Genomic DNA, 20,913 nt, shown 5'->3' with positions numbered 1-20,913 from the left:
GCATTTAAAAAGGATACGTCATGTTGGGAATCCGAACTACTAATCAGAGCTTCTTTTCGTTAGTCTCGATTGACACGAGCACAGTCGTGATGCAATAATTATACAGTGATTGATAATTTAGTTTGCTATTTTCTTACGTACAAATTAGGTACGAGTTGCTGTCAAAATTATAAATGTTAAAATTGTTGATTGTTAACATTTTTGGGTGTAGTAGTGTGGATGATGTTGTAAGATGAGCGCTTCATAAGATTGTTTGGGGGTTGCATGCGTAGTTTGAGTTGACTGACGGTAGCTCTTTTAAAAAAAAAAAAGTTATATGTCACGTGATTACAGGAGCAAATATAAGAATTGCCAAGCTTCAAAATTGCTGTGAGTTTTAAAGTGATCAATATAGTAATTAAGTATATGACATACTATGGCACATGGTATATACCACTTTTGAATACTTACCTGTTGATAAAAAAGTTGCATCTAAAGAGGCTTATAAATACATTCATATTAAAAATAAATTACGCTTGACAGCTGATAATGAAAACTGAAATCCATCAAAAAAGCATAGACTGACTTGTGTAGCACTTTTTAATTTATAGAAAATTTTATGTGTATCTAACTCTGAAGTCTCCGTTATGTATGACAGAAAAAAGTCTTTGTTTATAACTTGACCGTTTTTGACTTGGTGACTTGTCAAGGTTACTGTCGCGTTTGGAATTTAACTGTAGCTCATCGAGGTGCTCAAGAAATTGGCAGTATAATTAAGCGCTTTATCCAAATCAAAGTTGAGCTGGGGTCAAAGTTTTTATTTTTATAGTAACAATTGTGGAGGTCAGAACAAATGTATTTATATTTTCACTGTTTATTATCAAAATGGCTGTTGATTTTAATGTTATCATTCGATTGATTCAAAAAGTTGCTAAGAAAACTTTATTTGATTTCTTTCTGAAGTTAAGAAGCACATGTTTTAAAATTATATTCAATTATTGTCTTCTAGTATCTTCTTAAGGACCACAAGCAAACAAAAAGTCATTTAAGGTAAATATTCCAGTAGTTTGGTACCAAAAAACTGGTCCCAATACTTGGCCACTGTATAAAATATGCAGATAAATCTAGTAGCCAACTATTAGGTAATGCACGTGTCCAAATAGTTGGCCACCAGCTTTTACATACATTTAAGGTGGAGGTGGCCAAGTACTCGGATACAACAGCCTTAAGGTGACCAACTATTAGGACATTTACCTTACTGACCGCTAAATTTGAAAGAGCTGCTAGAAATTTACAAATTTTTCACCAAGTTAGTAGTTCTAGATCATGGCAGATGGTAGTAAATTATAATTAACAATCAAAGTACAATTAAGTTTTACCTCATTGTCATTACTAAGGTCGTATACGGTTTTCATAAGGAACTGGGGATTAAATCAGTTTTGTTATTAGATAAAAGTCAGTTAAGACAGTGCTACAATGGAATATTACACCATTAAACGGAAAGACAAACAAAGATTTGCAATATTTAGTGAACGAAAAGTTAATTTAGATTAGGTGGCTGATTATTACACTAAAATTACTAAGTCATTTGGATGCAGTTACGTAATGAAATTGATACAGTTACTTATTTATGTACTTAGTACAATAAAGATTTGTGATGTCAAGCAGTGGTGCACTGTATTTCCCAATCCCATTTTCCTTGCTTGTACTGTCTATTTCAAGTATGATCAGCTCATTTAATATCAATGGAAGCTTACACGCGCGTGCATTATTAAACAGTCATAGACCATGTGCACCGCACCATTTAAGTGCAGCCACAAATAAACTAACTGAACAGCAGCATATTTAGCAATTTAATATACCCTTTGCAAAAACCGGTGCACCCTGCTATCTAACCCTTACTCGTTGATACCTTGTACCCTGAAAACGACACACTCGATGAACTGGCAGGTTAACGCCAGATAAACTTATACCTCGTTAAATAAAAATGTCAATTACTGCCATCGAAATGAGCCATGGCTATATGTTAGTAATTCGTTGCGTACCTTAATTGAGCTAGGTACAACGACTTCTACTGCACCAATAATGAATACTGAGTAATAAAACCAAAACCGACCAATGTCCTCTGGCAATCTCTAACTGAATGGGCCGATTTTTTCCGTTTAAGTTGGTACTAGCTTCATTCACCGATATTATTTATAGTGTAACATTGTTAGAACCCACTGATTGGCCAAACTGTATGATTCGCAAGTACTACAAAATTTCTTTACAATTTTTTTCTATGTGAAGAAAGACGGAAAGAAGTAACAAGGAACCTCACTTCCTCTTTCTGACGCGATACCAGCTGGACTTGTGAGAAGTAGCCCACGCGTGTGCGTCACAATGGGCCGAGAGAAGAACCTCCAATGCCTGGCTGATCCTATTTGACCATAAGTCATTAGGAGGCCTTAAACTTCTCTCGCCAAATCCTTCTTATCGACAGCACTCGTGGCCTGCACTTGTGGCTCAGTCAGTTTACACCAGGTTTTTAAATTTAGTGCCTATCCTGAACATTTTTAGCCTTACTCCCTAGTGCACAAGTTGTACCGAGTTGTATTATTTTTGTGGTTAAATACAAGTGAATTAAAAAAAATTTTTTTTCTCCTTTATGTCACCCAAAAATGGTTGAATCCAAGTATCCAGTGTGTGATACTGGTACTAACACCCAACTGTATAAAAATGCCATTGGTCTGGACAACATTGTCTACGTCTGACGTTAGCTAGAGCAAATTGATACATTATCAGCTAAAAAATAATTGCAGTGTGTAAGTACATCGAGGTCTTTATAGAGTTACAATACATTTTAGACCAGAAGTTTGGTTTTATTTAAGTTTTACAAATATATGTTACTCAACAAGGAGTACGAAAACAGAAAATCACAATGATGATGTGTACACTTAAGTTGTACTACTAATGGCGCTATTGTCATTGTAGTACTTTGTATACATAAGTATACTAGTGACTGTAATTAGACTAAGTTGTGCCTATCATTTCCATCATTGTGATCTTTTTTAAGTTTTACTAGTTATAATTCGTTAGTGTGTATAATTGCAGACAGAATATTAGTGTTCCTATATAAACAAAGTACCTTCACGCCATGATACTACTGATAGGGTCAGTTGGATGAAACATTGTCATTTACTATATTAGAAATACGTTGAAAATAATCAGTTAACTTTTTTATCCATTTGAGGCTATCATACAATCAATCACTATCTTAGTTAAATATAAGTTAATTGGTTGAACTTAAAAACATGGATAAAAATAAGCTCTTTCATACTGCATATTAATATTTAAGTAATAGACAATAGTTAAGTTATTAATATACATTCGTATTACTTGATTCGATGAACTTTATTAATGTTAGACCTATTTATTTTATTCTATTGCTTTTTTTTGTCATGAACTTAATATACGATATTTCCCAGAAGATTGTTATAACGTAAAAATGATTTTTTGTCGTGTTTTTAATGTTCTAGTTGCATGCATAAAATTATTTTTTGTTTGCTAATGTGAGAAAACTTAGGATTTGTATTTACTTGCATAACCAGGAACTTTAGACTGTGACATTTGTAAAAATTTTAGTTCTGATGCTCAGGTTTATTAATATTTTAACTTTGCTATGACTTATTTTCCAATTATGTTATCTACTTAAAATATGTATTTTCACTATATGACAAAATTGAAAAAAATTGATTAAATAACTTCTAATAATTTCAATTGCAGAAAATAAAAAATGACATAGATGCTCATAATCGGCCCATATCAGCTTGTGTCGATCAAGTCAGACAGATTGTCCTTACTACTACGGATATACTGTCAAGCGAAGAGTTATCTAGTTTGGATATCAGTCGATGTTTAAAAATAAGGTTTGACCGAGTTTCGGAGCATTCAGATCAGTTGCTTAAGTTACTTATATCTGCTCAAGATGAACTTGGAAAATTCAAGTTAGTAGTCATCTCAGCCATAATTTTAACTATAAAAAAAATTCTCTTTTAAAAATAATTTAATCGTATTTTTTGTAGGAAAGAAATTTCCTTATTTCTTAACTGGCTAGATAATTCATATTGCTTACTTGAAGAAAAAGAGCGCTGTTTGACTTCATTGAGCTCACTGAATACATTGCCAAGCAGTAGTGAGGCTAGTCGAGATTTCATAAGTGATGTTATTGCACATCAAGCAGACCTTCGTTTTATTACAATGTCTGCTCAAAAGTTCGTTGATGAGAGCAAAAAGTATCTACAAGTTTTAAATAATCTGCGTACTAACCTTCCCCAACGATTTCCTCATAAAGAGCCTATCTCAAGTCAAGATTCAGCTATGAGAAATGAGGTTGGTCTAGTGACTGGTCAGTACAGAGAGTTACTTAGCCGAGCAACTACACTTTCTGAAAAACTTACAGTTCTCGGTAATCGTCAGCACAGTTATCGTGAGTCTCTTAACAAAGCAGTTATCTGGTTGCAAGAGTTTGAACCCCGAGTACATCAGCTATTAGTGGAGGTTGTTACACATGAACCTAAACAAATAGAAGAACAGCTTACACACATTAAAATGCTTTATGCTGAAGCATTAGCCAATGAACCACTGGTTTCGTCAGTTATTGAAAATCTTCAAACTCTATTACGAGATCTAAATGATCGTCTGGCACTAAATGAACGTGAACTATTAGAAGGTCCAGTACATAACCTACAAGAACGCCATATTCAGCTGAGAAAATCTTTAGTAGATCGATGCCGTGACCTTGATGCAGTTTTGTTGCAAAGCCAGAATGTAAAAGATGCACTTGGAAATCTTCAAGTTTGGCTGACTACAGCTGAAACGCGACTTAAAAGTATATGTCGACCAGCAAGCTTACAACGTGAACGCCTTGAAGAGCAGCTTAAAGAACAGCGATTACTGCAGGCTGAGCTGGAAAGCCACCAAGAAAGTGTCAAAGCATTAATAGATAAAAGCCAAAAATTCCAAATAAACGGTACTGCTGGAGTGTGTACAGCGGAATCTGTAGAATCGGAACTAGTTGATGTGCAGAATCGTTTTGTTAAGTTGTGCGAGCGTTCAGAGCGACGTTGTGAGTTTCTTGAAGAAGTATCTTGCTTCTTAGAAAATTTTCTTACTGAAAACGCTGAATTTGAAGTTTGGTGCTTACAAATGATTGATCTACTGACATCACGGGATCTCGCAAGGCTTGAGCTTTCTGAGTATGAGGCTAGGATCAATACGCTCTCAGATCAGCGGGATAACCAACGTCCGGTGTATGAAAACTTGATACGTACTGGTAAAATTCTTACAGCTAAAAAAGACATTAGTGAAAGTGTTCTCATAAGAGACAAAATTAAAGCTGCTGAAGCTCAGTGGAAAGAACTTACTGTCCTCATTGATGAAAAACAACGATTAAATAAACTAAGAGCTGAAAAATTGATCGCTTATGAGAAGTTTCGCCATCAGCTTCTTGACTGGCTCACTCAAACCGAGAACTGTGTGCAAATACTTCAGCCAGTACCAGTGGACCTTGAAAAATTAAGAGAGCAACTAGACTTATTAAAACCTCTTCAGAAGGAGTACAAAGATTTCGGAAGTACTGTGGATAAACTTAATGATCTTGGTATCGCTTATGATAATCTCACAAAAGAAAGGAGTGAAAGCCCAGCAAGGCGTCGCACAATTACTAGCCCGACTAAACGACCGAATACGACCAATTTACGTAAGATGATCAATCAATGCTATTAATAATATTTATGGTTTATATATTTATCAATAAGTTAATGGCGTTATGGATGTCTAGATAGTTTCATTCTATACTAGTTGTACTGTATTGGCTTGTATTGTATTGCTTATATATAACATAATGGATTTGCAAAATAATTATTTTCTCGAAAAATGAAGAGTACAAATTATTATTTAAATTAGTAAACATAATAAATTTAGATTAAATAAGTGATAAAAAATATGAGTTGCTGTTCATTTTTCCAAGTTTTAAATTCTTTACTTTTAATTTGAGCTTGATTTTGTTTATTCTTCTGAAATTTGTGAATTAGTGTTCACTCTTTTAGATGCGTTAAGAGACTAAATCATTTTAACTAAAACGTTACTATATAATACAAGTCTAAACAACGCGATTGGTAAACTAGGGAACTTGAATAATATTCAAATTACTCTTAACGTTCTTTTATTTTTTTATTGTAAAGCAGAAAATAATATTCAGTGTTTTTGGATTATATTTTGTTGTGTAAGAGACTTTTATGCCTTGATTGAAAATGATGTTTGCCCATGCATGATTGGTTGTTAGTTATAATGTGTTCTGTATAAAAGTGTTTGCTAAATACTTAGTGTTGGCCAAAGTGGGATTATTAGTATAAGTTTTTATTTATATGATTTACAGTGACTTTGCTAGCCTTATGCCTGTAATATTGCTGTTTTTGAGTGCTTTCTTGTTGTAATCAAAAAAATGTTTTGGATCTTAGTAAATATTTAAACTCCTAAGCTCGTATTGATAATGTTAAAGCTTTTTTTCATAGTAAACACTTGAATTTTTTTTTTATTTGCAAAATAAATTTCTTACTGTTTATAAAATTCATATTGCTAATTTCAAAAAATACTTTATTTTAACTTGCTAACCTAATTTAAAGAGTTTTCTACTCATAATTAGGTACCTCAATATTACATGTTTTTGACATCCTTCAGTTTTTTCTTCCTAGTACAGAAGAGTCATGAATTTTTTAACTAAAATAAATTTTGAAAAAACAACTGTCGCAGTTTCTCAGATGTAAGAATATTTGAGGGATACCTAGCCAGCAAAATTAAATTAAAATTTTTACTTCAACATGTTGTTGAACGCTTGTTGGTAGATGAACGTGGTGTAAAAAAGAAAAACAGATAATATAGGGAAAGTATTATTGCTATTAATAAATTTTCTTTTAAGCTTCCTTGCACTTCAGAAGAAATAAATCAGTTCGTTAAAGAGAAACTCAAAATCAAAGTGACAGTTATTAATGCGCACATAATTGGAAACAAAAATAATGGCCCGCTGGTTATTACCTAATTGTCAACTGTTAAGATCAAAAATATTGTTGTATAGAAAAAAGGAATCCAATACGACGAAAATATTCAAGCACACAATAATTTTACTTAGCCTGAAGAAGAAAATCAAAATAAACTTTTAAAGATTGCAGTAAAAGAGTGAACTACAGAAAAAACCGCATTGCCCCTTAAAAAAAATATCAGTAATGGTATCCCTTATGTCTGAAAGAAAGAAACTGGCTTATTGGTTAAAAAAACCCTCTATAGTCATTTTTTGTCAACGTCTCTGGCTCTGACAACTCTAAAATGGATCGGTCGATAACTTGGATACCGCAAATTGATTGACATGCTTCTACCCCTTACTTTTCTGAAACATTTAAAGTTTTGACAATCTACTTAGCTTACTATCTGAAAAGCAAAACGCTAAATCTAAGAATTGTGATATTCTAGAAATTACGGAAACTTCGCTTATTGATATACTAAGCAAGTTACCTCCATTTTTTCAAATTTTATTGTCTTGGATAATCTTGCTGCAAAGCCTAGATTGCAAGAAAGACCGAGTGATGGCATAGCCTTTTTTTATTAAACTTACTTATTCTGACACAGCACGGTATAGACAATAATATTGCAATCGCTAAATCGGCTGAATTAAAAGACCCCACACAAATCCAATGTAATTATGGTTCCCAATGAAATGGTCTGAAATTTTAATATGTTATGGTTTATGCCGTTCTGAACAAAAGTTACCATAGGCGCAAGATCAGAAAACGGACAGTTTTAGAAAAAATAATTATTCAAGTCGCCAATTTTGAAAAAGGTTAGTTTAACAGGTGGCGCAGTTCAGTACAATCAATGAATATATAGCTCGCTCCATGTACAGAGACATGATCGGAAAGGGTTACGTCGAGTGCATCTACCATTCTTGACTATCAATGGGCGTGATATAAGATTATTCTAGTTTAGTCAGTAGTAGCGTAGCTCATTGGCATTATTGTCTTGTATGGAAGATCTATGTCTAGGTAATAAGAAATATCCTCTGGTATAAGAAACTATACAACTACATGTCAATTATTTAACAACATTATTACTACCGGAATCCATGCTGTAGTTGATAAAATTTATAATTTGCTAATAAGGAATAGATTTTACATTTAAAGTCCTCTAACTGTTTTATTTTCAATATTACTTAAAGGTACAGTGAGCTTGGATCATGACTCCACCACTACTTCTCCGTCCAGTTTCAAAAATCTACTATTTGTAGATCCTGCGTTATGCTAAACCTTTTCCTGTGGCAAAGATTGCTGATTCCCAAACACAAGATCAAGTTTTTCTAAGACAAGTAACTATCTCTTGCGACACATAACACTTTTGTCCTTACAACTTTTCTTTGAAAGAATAGTGAAAACAAGTTAATTTTAAATTATAAGGACATTCTTAAAATTCCTAAGTATTATGACTACTGTAATTTAATATACAATTATGTGATAATACTTTACGTCAAATCCAGAAACCCATCAATTAATTTCAATTTATTTTAGTAGCTCATGATTCAATTCTAGTTTTTAACTGTCATACTTATGTAAGCTTGTCAGTTGTGTAAATCATTATGATTTAATAGCTCTGAGTATCAGCTTTATTTCATCTACTAGTCATGGTGTCATTGGTGTCTCAGTCTTGTTTTCCAAATGTGATGGGCAGTATACGACTTTTTTAAAAGACTTAACAAAATGCCCATCGTCACAGTTTCCCGCGCGGGGATCTTTAATAACGTGTTTTTTTGGGAGACACACTGTAACAAGATCGACTGTTGGTTTAAAGTCAAAGTGTTTAGTGCGGAGATCTTTGATAGCGTGTTTTTTAGCGAGAAACGCTGTCTAATTTGATTGTCAGCAGTTCCCAGTTGACATCTTTGGTAAGCTTTACTGGAGGCTAATTGTTGAACTTTTCTGTTATTAAGTTGTCTTAATTATAATTAAATTAAATATAAGAAAACATTTGAGATCCCTGATGCTGTAAGAAAATGTTTAGAAAAAATTTTAAACTATACGATTTGAACTTTATTCAAAGTGTTTTTCAAACGTCATTTTTAATAGTTGAATTGTAAGGCACAAGTATCACAAACGATTATGAACACTGTAAGCTTTATAACCTGTGTCATATGTAAGAAAACAAAAGACAAAAGCCGGAAGCTGAATGATTCATAATAAATGATAAATATTGTAAGTATTATAGCAATGCTTAGAATAATATATAACTTGTTTTACTAAGAAAACCCGTTTTTTTGATATGTGCATCTTCCTTTAGAATTAGACTATGGGGGCACTCTTTTGCGATTAACCCTGTCAAATAAAACCAGGTATGATATCTCCGATAAGATCGACTCGTGGTTTAAAGTCAAAGTTTCTGGCGCGGAAATCTTCCGTTAAGGTAAGGCAACTCTAGTTCGTGCAAATTTTTAGCAGAGCTACAGCCTATATCTCTGATAAGTTAGTCTCAAAGACCAACGTTAAAGTTTCCTGTGCAGCAACGTTTCACACCTTCTTTTATAATTTTTCTCCTTTGCAGAAAAAGTTGTCATGCACAATATGTTCCATAAGTAGAGCTCGAGGCCCATTGTCAAAGTTTTCCGTGCGGGGATCTTCGACAACGTGTGACTTTGCCATAATCACCAACAGATAAAACCTGTTGAGAGTAAAACCAGGTGCAGAAGTAAATGTTTTCAGTTATAACGCATTAAGGAACGGGACAGAAATTTGTTGTGTTAATATAATTGAATGAGAAGAAATAGCTTCATATCGAATATTAACTGTAGGTACTGATACGGTAGATTTATTTGATACAGATTACGAATTTCACGTTATAAGTCCAGAATCGCCAAAAAATAATCGATGTGTTTTAGAAGATCAGTTTTTCACGCAAGAATCGATTTCAGAATAAATGCATAATTAGTAGGAAGCAGTCAAATTAAATGTATACCTTTTTTTCATTAAAATATTAAAGTCAAGTCTATAAAATTGATTTAAAAACTTTTAAATTAATTTTATTTGATTTTTTTATCATCGTAAACTAAACAAAAAAACTATCCCTGATGCTTATCCACTACCAAACATTACTGAAATATTAGAGCAAATCGGAGGCTCAAATTATTTCTCCGTTTTTGATCTGGCTAGTGATTTTCATTACATAGAAGTTGACCGAACAGATAGACATAAAACATTATCAATATGCAGGAATGCCATTTGGACTATGCAATCCACCGGCAACATTTCAGCGATTAATGGACATAATCTCATCAGGACTGCAAGGAATTAAGTTATTTATATTTTTTGATGACATAGTTTTATGTGCAATAACTTAAAGAGATCATATGACAAAAATTACTCATTTATTTGAAAAACTTTCGAAATCAATATTAAAATTACAACTTGACAAATGTGAAATATTAATGCCCGAAGTAACTTATTTAGGACATAAAATAGGAAGCTATGGAGTCAAACCAGATTCAAAAAAATTAGAAGCTATTGAATAATTTTTGAAACCAAAAAATCATACGAATGTTAGACAATTTTTAGGATTAGCGAACTATTTCCGTCATTTTGTCAAAAATTTTTCAGAAACTCCAGAGTCTTCGAGATCCTTGTTAGAAAAAAGAAAGAAATTCGAGTGAACAGATACTCAGCAAAAAAGCTTTCAAGAGTTTAGGAGTATATTATGGAAAGCACCAGTGTTAGTTTGCATCAATTTAAATAAACTATTCATATTAACAACAGACGCATCTAATATAGCTATTGGGGCAGTATTAGACCAAGGAGAACCAGAAAAAAATCACCCAATTGCGTATATGTCAAAAACTCTAAATAAACCCGAAAGAAATTATTCTGCAACAGAAAAAGAATGCTTAGCAGTAGTTGTAGCAGTCCAATATTTTTGACATTACTTATACGGCAAAATATTAACGGTTTACGGGCATTGTGAACCACTATTCTGGACTGAGTTTATCAAAGATCCCATGAGTAGGCTGAATAGATCGAGAGCAAGACTTCGAGGTCATAGCTATACTTATAAGTACAAACCTGGTAGACTAAATACAAACGCGGACGCCTTATCAAGAAATCCAATAGAATGGAATGAAGACGAAAGTGATAAAGATAATTCTTCGGACGAAGATATATCAATATAAGTACGTTTGCTACCTATAAAATCTAAACAAACTAAAACTTCGATAGCTCGCCAAAATTAGTCAAAACCCAATCAATCTTATTCTGATACCATTGAAAGCATACAATTAACACCTAAAATAAGAAAAAATAAACCTAGAGATACACTATTAAAAGTTTCTCGGGGTATGGAATGCGGACAAGGTGAATTAATTGCACCTACAATAGCGGAAAGATTGAAAGCAAGACGAAGAAAAAAGCACTAAGAGCTCAAATAAATGAAAAGAAATATAAGTACCGTTGGAAATTCCTCTAATATAACTTATGAAACAAATAAATTGACATTTTTAAGTACTCGTGAAGAGTCAACTTATATAAAGGATAACTACATCCATTTTATTTCTAAAACTGTAGATTTAAAATCAATAAGCAATAAACTAACATTAGATATAGGAGCTATACCAAAAGAAGAATTATAAGATGTTGAACTAAAATTTGGAGACGTTATTACTCTAAAATACTGAAGTCGCTATATATTTTCACTAATCGTGAACAAAAACTTAACTGATAAAATAAAACTGAGCATTTTACGAACCTGCTTTAAAAATCATGCGAATGCAATATCAGTTAAGAAAATTAACACTACTCGTATTTCTATGAAAGGTGAACTCACCGATAATTTTTCAAGAAGAGAAATGCCATTAATTTTATACGAACCATTACGTCACCTTTTCCTTACAGTGAGAATTTGTTTTAGCGCATGTTTTTATCTTACCATAGACAATAGAAAGGAAAAATTAGTTGAATTATTAGCTTATTTTTAGGTCATAGAGGAGTAGTAAAAACATATAATCGGATGAGAGAAATATATTATTGGAAAGGAATGCGCAACGACATTGCTAAATACATACAAAAATGTAAAATTTGCCAGGAACGAAAATTAGTCCACACAAAAACTAGAGAACCTATAGTAATTACAGACACACCATTAGAAGTATTTCACAAAGTCGCTATAGATACAGTAGGCCCTTTTCCACAAAGTACATGTAGACATAAACACATTCTAACAATGCAATGCTTACTCTTTTTGAATTTTTTATTGCAGTTTCTGTTCCTAATATACAAGCAATGACTATTGCTGATGTGTTATAAAGTTATTGTATTTCATCTTTCGATATTCCTAGAATTATTCTCAGTGACATATCAAAATGTTTCATTAATCAAGTATTGTTAGAAGTATAAAAAATTTATGGATTCCGTTTAGCAGTCACTAGTGCATATCACCCACAATCAAATGATTTATTAGAGAGAAACCACGCCATGTTAAACGATTTCTTGAGAACTATCGCTGAAAACAAAAATGATTAGAATAAAATGATTCCTTTTGCAAAGTGTGAGTATAATACTTTAGTTCATTCAGTGACAGGCTTTACACCTTTCGAACTTGTCTTTGGTAGACAGGCACGTTCTCCAAATCTACTTCCAGATGAATTCAAATTAGAAACATACAGTTCATATGCTAGTGACCTTGCCCGCTGTTTACGTACAATACAAGAAATAGCTCGTGACAAACTTAAAATATCAAAACAAAATACAAAAACACGTCAAACAATAGTCAAAGCCACAGAACTTGGAAGTTTGAATGACAGTCTGTGTGCTCAAAGAACACCGAAAAGGAAAATTAGATAGATTTTATAACGGAATTTTTAAAATTAATGAAATACATAGTAATAATAATGTCATATTGGAACCAGGAAATGGAAAAATAATTAACATTTTTATTGACAAAGTAAAGCGTTGCTACCTATGAATAGAAAAAAAAAAAAAATTTATTTTACTTTATTGTTGCAGGTTGATCTGATTAATATGTTGACTAAAAACATTACCTTTCTGCTTCTTTTAACACTAAGACCTGGTATAATTAAAAGCAAAGAAGAGATTTCTGCAAATCTTACAACATGCTTTTAGTAAATATACTAGGTATATATTATGAAAACACTAACGACGTCAGACCAACTTGTACCGAATGGCACGTTACTATTACGTTAGATATTCATAGCATCGAAGATCAAACTAAACTATACCATGAACAGCTAGATACGGTTATTTAAAATTGTACTACAGTACTTAAAAATCAAGAATGCAGAAATTCAATGCCAAGATACACGTTAAATAATATGATTTGTTAAACAAAATCAACATGCGAGGATTTAAAACTTTTTTGCACCTGAAATAGAAAAATATAGTAAAGATGTAAACTTCAACAATATAGTAAACGTTATCCCTAGCTAAATGATAATGAGATGAGCACCACTAGAATATGTTTGGTGGATTTCGAAAAAATTATTTGGATCTATGGATGTGGATGAATGAGATAAAAAAATACGGATATAATTAATCTTCACATCTCTACACGAACAATATTATATTAAGAAGCAAACCAGACTTATAATTTATGCTCAAATCTCGAAAAAATTTATATAGAATTAGAGAAAAATAGAAGACATAATGAAAAACTTATAAAAAATTTGGAAAGTTTAACCAAAGAAGCATGTTGATTAGATAATAGTAGAAAAATTGAGTATAAAATAGAAGTATTAGAATGGACTAACTCTTTCGAGAAATCCCTATTCTTCATACTTAATTCTTACAAAACGCTTGTCAGTGCAGTGGAAAGCACGTCACAAAGACACTAACATCTGCTAATGATACAAAACGAACAACTATCAAAAATTTGTAATGAAATTATTTCATACAAAAATAGAGCATACGCTACCATAGGACAATTCATCTGTAACACTTAAATGCCTGCACGTACTGTCCACAACAAACGCAGTAATAATAGAAGGTAGATTAGCAGTTAAACTTAGTTTCCCGTTAATAGGTAAAGAACATCACAGTAATTATGCCATGCACTTGATTTCAGTTCTGAAAAATTAACACTTAGATCTAAAAGGATATGTCAGCATTGAGACCCGACATAGTAATCCAGTCGTAAGCAATAATCTTCAAAATTATTTTCTTACCAATAAAAAATTTTTAAATAATTGCATTAAAGATAAGAAGATTTCATATTGCCGATCAGATATGCCTATTTACGAAGATAATATGATCAATCCTTTCGAATTCACTTTATTCATAAACCCATCTACAGAAGCATTAAATACTTGTCAAATAGCATCACATAAATCAACCGCAATTTATTGGATAAGACTAAAAACCACTGAACAATGCTTATATTTTGCACAAAATACTACTACGATATAAGTATTGTGTGGAAATAATTCTTAAATCACACAACCAACTTGAATTAAAATACAAGGTACGAGAATACTAACGATCAACAGTAATTTTGTTGCTCATGCACCCTGTATGGAGTCACCACAGTAGAATTGATAGAGGCTTACTACTAGATCAGAGCTTCCCTACAGTTTAGAAAATTAATTTAATTTCCCTGATATCGAAACAATCAAATTTGGCAATAATAACTTCACTCTTGATCTGCAAGAGAAAGAAAAAACCGAAATAAAAAAATGGGCAAAATCAAGTGACGCAATAGCGTTAGCTAGAATGGAGGAAACCTTAGAAGATACAGCAATAAAAAAGCAAGTAAATTGTTGAAATACAGCGATAATTTTTTTAAGCCTAATAGTAAATTAAATTGCTACAGTAGTCATTGCTTTAATTTCGTTAAAATGCATCTTAAAAATAAAAAAGAAATCCAGTTATTTACCAAAATTGGTATATAGAGCTTAACCGAGAAGATCAAATGAGCCTCAAATTTTTATAACGCAACATAATACTCCGAAAAGAGTACGAAAAATTGTAAAAAATCCAGCACCGCTAATTTCCGATAGAACGACAAAGGATTATTTGCCAATACAAGGTCACAATTAATTTATTAAATATCTGACCAATAAAACGGTGCAAAAATACAAAAAAAAAAAAAAATAGTAATGATAATAATAATATAAATAATATATTAAATGAAAGCTACACAAAAAAGGCTTGATACAAGGTCCAGATATATTAAAGTATAGGCTAATAAGAATCAACTTGACTAAGTCGTCATATATTTTCTTTTACAAACTTTATTACAATTCAATATTACGTTTTAATTTATAAAAAATAAATTCATTATCATATACACACATATAAGATAATGAAATCTTCTTTTCAAATTAAAATTTTAATTCACCTGATTGAAACTGAAAATGGCGATATCCACCAATTTAAAGTGATCGCCACCCATACTGTCCATCAATATGGAAAAAAAAACTCACGCTCATCGATACAGATCTTCGCACCATTTTATTACTTTAATTCATATTAACGTTTAGAACACCTCAATGAGCAAGAATTAATTGAGGTATGAAGAAATTCTTCCTGCCAGATAAAGAAAAAAAAAAAAAAAAAAGTAAGAATAAAATCAATCATCAACGAAGTATAACACTTTAGTAACTAGCCTACGAAAATACTGACGTAATAAAAACTTACCTTTGTTCCACCCAGGTAAAAAGAACTAAGGTAGCAGAAAAATAAAAAAAATTGTATGTATAATATAATATTTTACTAACTCATTCAGTAATTATAGATTATTAATATTATATTTGATTTCCAGAAAAACTTTAAATGTTTGATCTCAAGCCAAGAAAGTCTACGAGGAAATCGGCAATAAAAATTTAGTTATATCGCTCCTCTTCTCTTCCTTTACCTTCTCTTCGGTAATGCTTAACCACAATCCTACAGTATTAGCAAACATTATCACCACGATATTCACTGTATGTCACTACAAAACATTCTACCTACATCATAAATATAATACTTCAGTAATTAAACTAACAAAACTAAAATATATGGCAAAAACACACAGCATATTTAATACCTAACGCACGCACGTTTATGTAACAACTTGATAACTACACTGCCTCACGATTGAAGCAAGAATGTAAAATAATTCATCCATCATTTTTTTCTACAAAAAAAAAAAAACAAAAAAAAAAAAAAAAAGGGGGGGGCACAAGGGAAATTTATATCTATTGTTATAATTCGTTTCATTAGCTTGTGTTAATTCTCGATGGATCTGAAGTTGCCCGGGGTGGAAACAATCTAAAAAGGGGGGTGTTGCATCCCGAGTTGATGCAAATTATATTATAACTCAAAGCTATCCGTTCATTAAATTCAGATAAGACATATTGTGAATATAAAGCAAGCTCATATGACAAAAGAAGCTCATACGTCATTTATATATGTGCGCGTATTAGCTTTAAGGTGAATGTTTCATAATATGCTGACATAGAATACGGCTAGCTTCGTTGTAAGAATGCATGAATGCATAAATTGTATTGTATGTATAAATAAATAGTTAATTGTTCGTTAATTGTTCAATTCTAATAATGTATTCTAATTTAAAATTTGTAATTTACACATACTTCATTATATCCAAAATTGATTGTGAAATCCTGAAAAGAATTAATTGCAGAATTTATAAGCTTATTTGTCACTCTTGAAGTTATATTTGACGTTTCTTTTGTTGCTGATGCGAGCTTTCATCATCGCTGACCTAAAAAACTCAATGTCACTTGTCAGAAAAATACGATTGGTACTGTTGTATTATTATTTCCTAATATATGAAATCATAATATGTAACATTATCGAGCGAGCCTACTGTTTTGCTGTCAACGCAGTCTGCTATAACATCTCTCATTGGTTGATCTAATTCAACTGAAGGCCTCTTTTACTCGCTCTGACGCTATAACAACTATCTATCAAGAGAAAAAATCGCTCTCTTTACGTCTGTCACCTGTCCTCTAAAGTTTTAGTCAACTCTTGACTCTCGCGACTCGTGAGTACCTTATACACGTAAGGCTTAACTTGTTGGCTGAGGCAACTCGAGTGCGTGTCGAGAACATTAATAGTATTGGACTACGCTAAGAAGCGAGGTACAGCAAAGGAGGCCCGCCTAAAGTGGTTCCAGCGATAGCAGAGAAAACAGAAATCACAAAATCCTACTGGCCACGAACTCGTTTGAGTAGTTTAAGGAAACACTGATGGTTACCGCACGAAGCCTTAGGGAACTCCGAAGCAGCAGTAATAACAATCAGTGACAGATGTAAGTGATTTATTAGTAATAAAATCAACGCTAAAATTTGTTAGAGTGACCCGATTTAATTGTATAAAAAGAGAACAAATTATTATTAAATTGCTTTAATAAATAAGTACATCAATTAAAATTACCCGTATAATTCAAATAAAGATTAATTATTATATAATTTAAGGAAAAAATAAAGCTCACGAGCTGAATTCTAAGAGACCTACGAATGACACTTAAATAAAACAGTTAAGACCATACTTTAATCAAGTCTGGTCATAACATAACTGTTTAAACTTTTTTTTTATTGGTGGCTTTGTTGGCAGTAGTCACCTAGCATATAGCCATAGTTTGAGCCATACTTCAAGCCGTACTTTTAGCCATACATTAACCCATACTTCGAGCCATACTTGTACCGATACATTCAACCAGACTTTGAGTCAGACTTTTAGCCAGACATTAAGCCATACATTCAGCCAGACATTAAGCTGTGCTCCGATCCATACTTCAAGCTATAGCTTTAGCAGTACTTTGAGCCAGTCTCTTAGCAAAACGAACTCTGCAAATTAGGCTTTTGTTTTTGAGGTGTAATGGCCGAAACACTACTTTTTATTGGATCCGAAGATTAACAAATCCCCAAGTTTTAACGTGTATCTGCAGTTAAAATATCCAATCCCAGTGTTCGCAGTGCGAGGGCCGAAAAGTTAGACAATTAACAGGTGACACAAGTTGAAAACGGCTTTGAATTCTGAATTTTATTATTTGAGGAGAAAAAGCGTCATCATTTACATAAATGCTAACCATTTTATTACTGCATTCTTATTATTTATGAGTACCATTACGTTCTCAAGGCATCGTCTAAGTAAGTTACGTCAGAATCACCCATATGCATGTAGGCATACTTATGTGACCAACTCTGATCATTTGCATATCAAGTAAGAAGATCGTTTTACATTTCCAATACACATTTTAAAGTGCCTGAAGCTGTTCTTTTAGCCATACTTGTATAGCCATAGTTTATGCCATACTTTAAGCCATACTTTTATCAATACTTTGAGCTATACTGTAAGCCATGCTTCGTGCCATACTTTTACCCATATAAGTACATAGATGGTTGCAGGTAACTTAAAATCATAACAGTTAACAATAAGTAAATAAATAAATCGTAGTATTTATGGTACATTAAGTAGATCGGGATATGTAGAGTTTAAAAAAATATAACAATATAAAAATATAGAAAATATATTTGTAAATGGGACAACACAATTAAAAATTTTACATTTAGATTGAAGTTTAGCTTGAATTTCAACTTGGTCCGCTGCTTGCGAAACAGGCTGGTGGACGCATTGCACTTCGCTAATTAAAACTAAACTGCCGCGTGAAAAAAGACATGTGTACATATACAAAATACCATTTAGATTTGCACCCCCCCCCCAAACTCCTTAAATACTATGTAAGACTTTTCAGGGCAATTATCGGCGATTCAAATTATTAACCTTTAAATTAAGATGATTTCTTCAAACTGTCATTCAGCAGTTACAAGATATAATTATACCAAAAAAAAACCAATAATTAAAAATGAAATCCGAGATCCACTCCAACTCAACATATATTTACCCATAGAATCATACAAAAAATTCTATCAACAGAACATTATTGCCTTGAAAAAAAGTTCCAACACTTTCCGTAAGAAAGTTATAAACAACTGTTTGGTTGTAATAATCGTTAAAAAAAAGCGCATTGCTTCATTTTTCATCCATCGTGCTCTAATCACAGCATGATGTGTGACGAAACGTATGTCTTAAAGTATGGCTCAAAGAATGGCTTAATACACGATTTAAAGTATGGCTTAAAGTGTAGCACAATGTATGACTCAAAGTATAGTTCAATGTGTAGCTGAATTGTTGGCTCAATGTATGGCTTGAAGTATGGCTTAGTGTTTGGCTACATGACCGGCATATTGTGTGGATTAATATTGGACTCATACAGAACTGTAGATATTTTTTTTCAAGTGAATCAAAACAGTGTATTCAAAAAATAATTGTGTTTATTTAATAGCAGAAAATATTTTATCGAACACGATGATGGACCTCAAACTTTAAACTTCATTATTTGTTTTTTTTTACAGGTTAAAAATACGGTCAAATTGTACCTAATAATAATATAATTATTTTCCGTAGCCAAGGAAAACTTTCCGTGCTAATTCACTTAAGTTTTGAGGCACTAAAAGCTGTCACCGTGCGAAAAACTTTGACTTTTAATCACGAGTCAAACTTACAGGGGTGTGAGCTAGGTACTGCTAAAAATCAGTAAGAACTGATTTTATCAGACTAAGATTCTTGCGAGAAAAATACGCTATCAAAGAACCCTTCGTGGAAATTTTTAAATTTAGACCACGAGTTGACCTTATGAAAGATATAAGCTAGGCACAGCTGAAAATCTGCAATAACAGGTTTTATCTGTTAGTGATTATGGCAAAGTCACACGTTGTCAAAGATTCCCGCACGTAAAACTTTGACAATGGGCCTCGAGCTCTGCTTATAGAACATATTTTATATGACAACTTTTCCTGCAAGGAAAAAAAATTATGAAAAAAGGTATGAAACATTGCTGCACAGGAAACTTTGACGTTGGTCTTCGAGACTTACTTTTCTTAGATATCAGCTGTAGCTCTAGTAAGACTTTGCACGAACTAGAGTTGCCTTACCCTTTTTAAAGATTCCCACACCGGAAACTTTGACTTTAAACCACAAGTCGATCTTACCGGAGATATCGTACCAGGTTTTATTTGACAGGGTTTAACGCAAAAGAGTTCCCCGATAGTCTAATTCTAAAGAAAGATGCACATATAAAAAAACGGTTATTCTTAGTAAACCAAGTTATATAATATTTCAAGCATTGCTATGATACTTTTAATATTTATCATTTGTCATGAATCATTCAGCTTCCGGCTTTTGTCTTTTGTTTTCTTACACATTACACAGGTCATAAAGCTCTTAGTATTCATAAATAAATGTGATACTTGTGCCTTACAATTCAACTATTACAAATGACGTTCGAAAAACACTTTTAATATAATTCAACTCATACAGTCTAAAATCGTTATTAAAAATTTTTTTGCAGCATCAGAGACTTCAAATGTTTTCTTATATTTAATTTAATTATAAATAAGACTACTTGATTACGGGAAAGTTTGACAATTAGCATCCAGCAAAGCTCATCGATGATGTCAACTGGGCACGGCTGACAGTTATATTAGACAGGGTTTTTCGCTTAAAAATATGCTATTAAAGATCTCTGCACGGGAAACTTTGACTTTCAACCAAGCGTCGATCTTGTTACAGTATGTCTCTTAAAGAAACACGTGATCGAAGATCCCCGCGCGGGAAACTGTGACGATGGGGATTTTGTTTAGTCTTTTCAAAAAGTCGTATACTGCCTATTACATTTGAAAAACAAGACTGAGGGGCCACTGACATCATGATTAGCAGATAAAATAAAGCTGATACTTAGAATTACTGAATCATAACTCCTCTTTTAACTGATATGATTACGTAAGAATGACAGTTAAAAACTAGAATTGAATCATGAGCTACTAAAAGAAATTAAACTGAATTGTTGTGTTTCAGG

At 32.4% G+C, this 20,913-nt stretch overlaps 1 protein-coding gene across 1 annotated transcript in view; it reads left to right on the top strand.

Moving 5' to 3' along the window:
• shot (dystonin-like protein short stop) overlaps nt 1-20,913 on the top strand; it is a 1,026,404-nt gene that overhangs the window by 537,923 nt on the left and 467,568 nt on the right. Inside the window, exons 13-14 of the mRNA XM_089596194.1 lie at nt 3,745-3,965; nt 4,044-5,719. Of these exons, the coding sequence (XP_089452320.1) occupies nt 3,745-3,965; nt 4,044-5,719 (1,897 nt within the window). The remainder of the gene's footprint in view (nt 1-3,744; nt 3,966-4,043; nt 5,720-20,913) is intronic.

The sequence above is a fragment of the Copidosoma floridanum genome, unplaced genomic scaffold (genome assembly GCF_036245765.1).
Source record: "Copidosoma floridanum isolate Cflo_tuat_1 unplaced genomic scaffold, Cflo_Japanese_pri ptg000030l, whole genome shotgun sequence".
Lineage (NCBI taxonomy): Eukaryota > Metazoa > Arthropoda > Insecta > Hymenoptera > Encyrtidae > Copidosoma > Copidosoma floridanum.
This window is presented reverse-complemented; position numbering and strand designations above follow the sequence as displayed.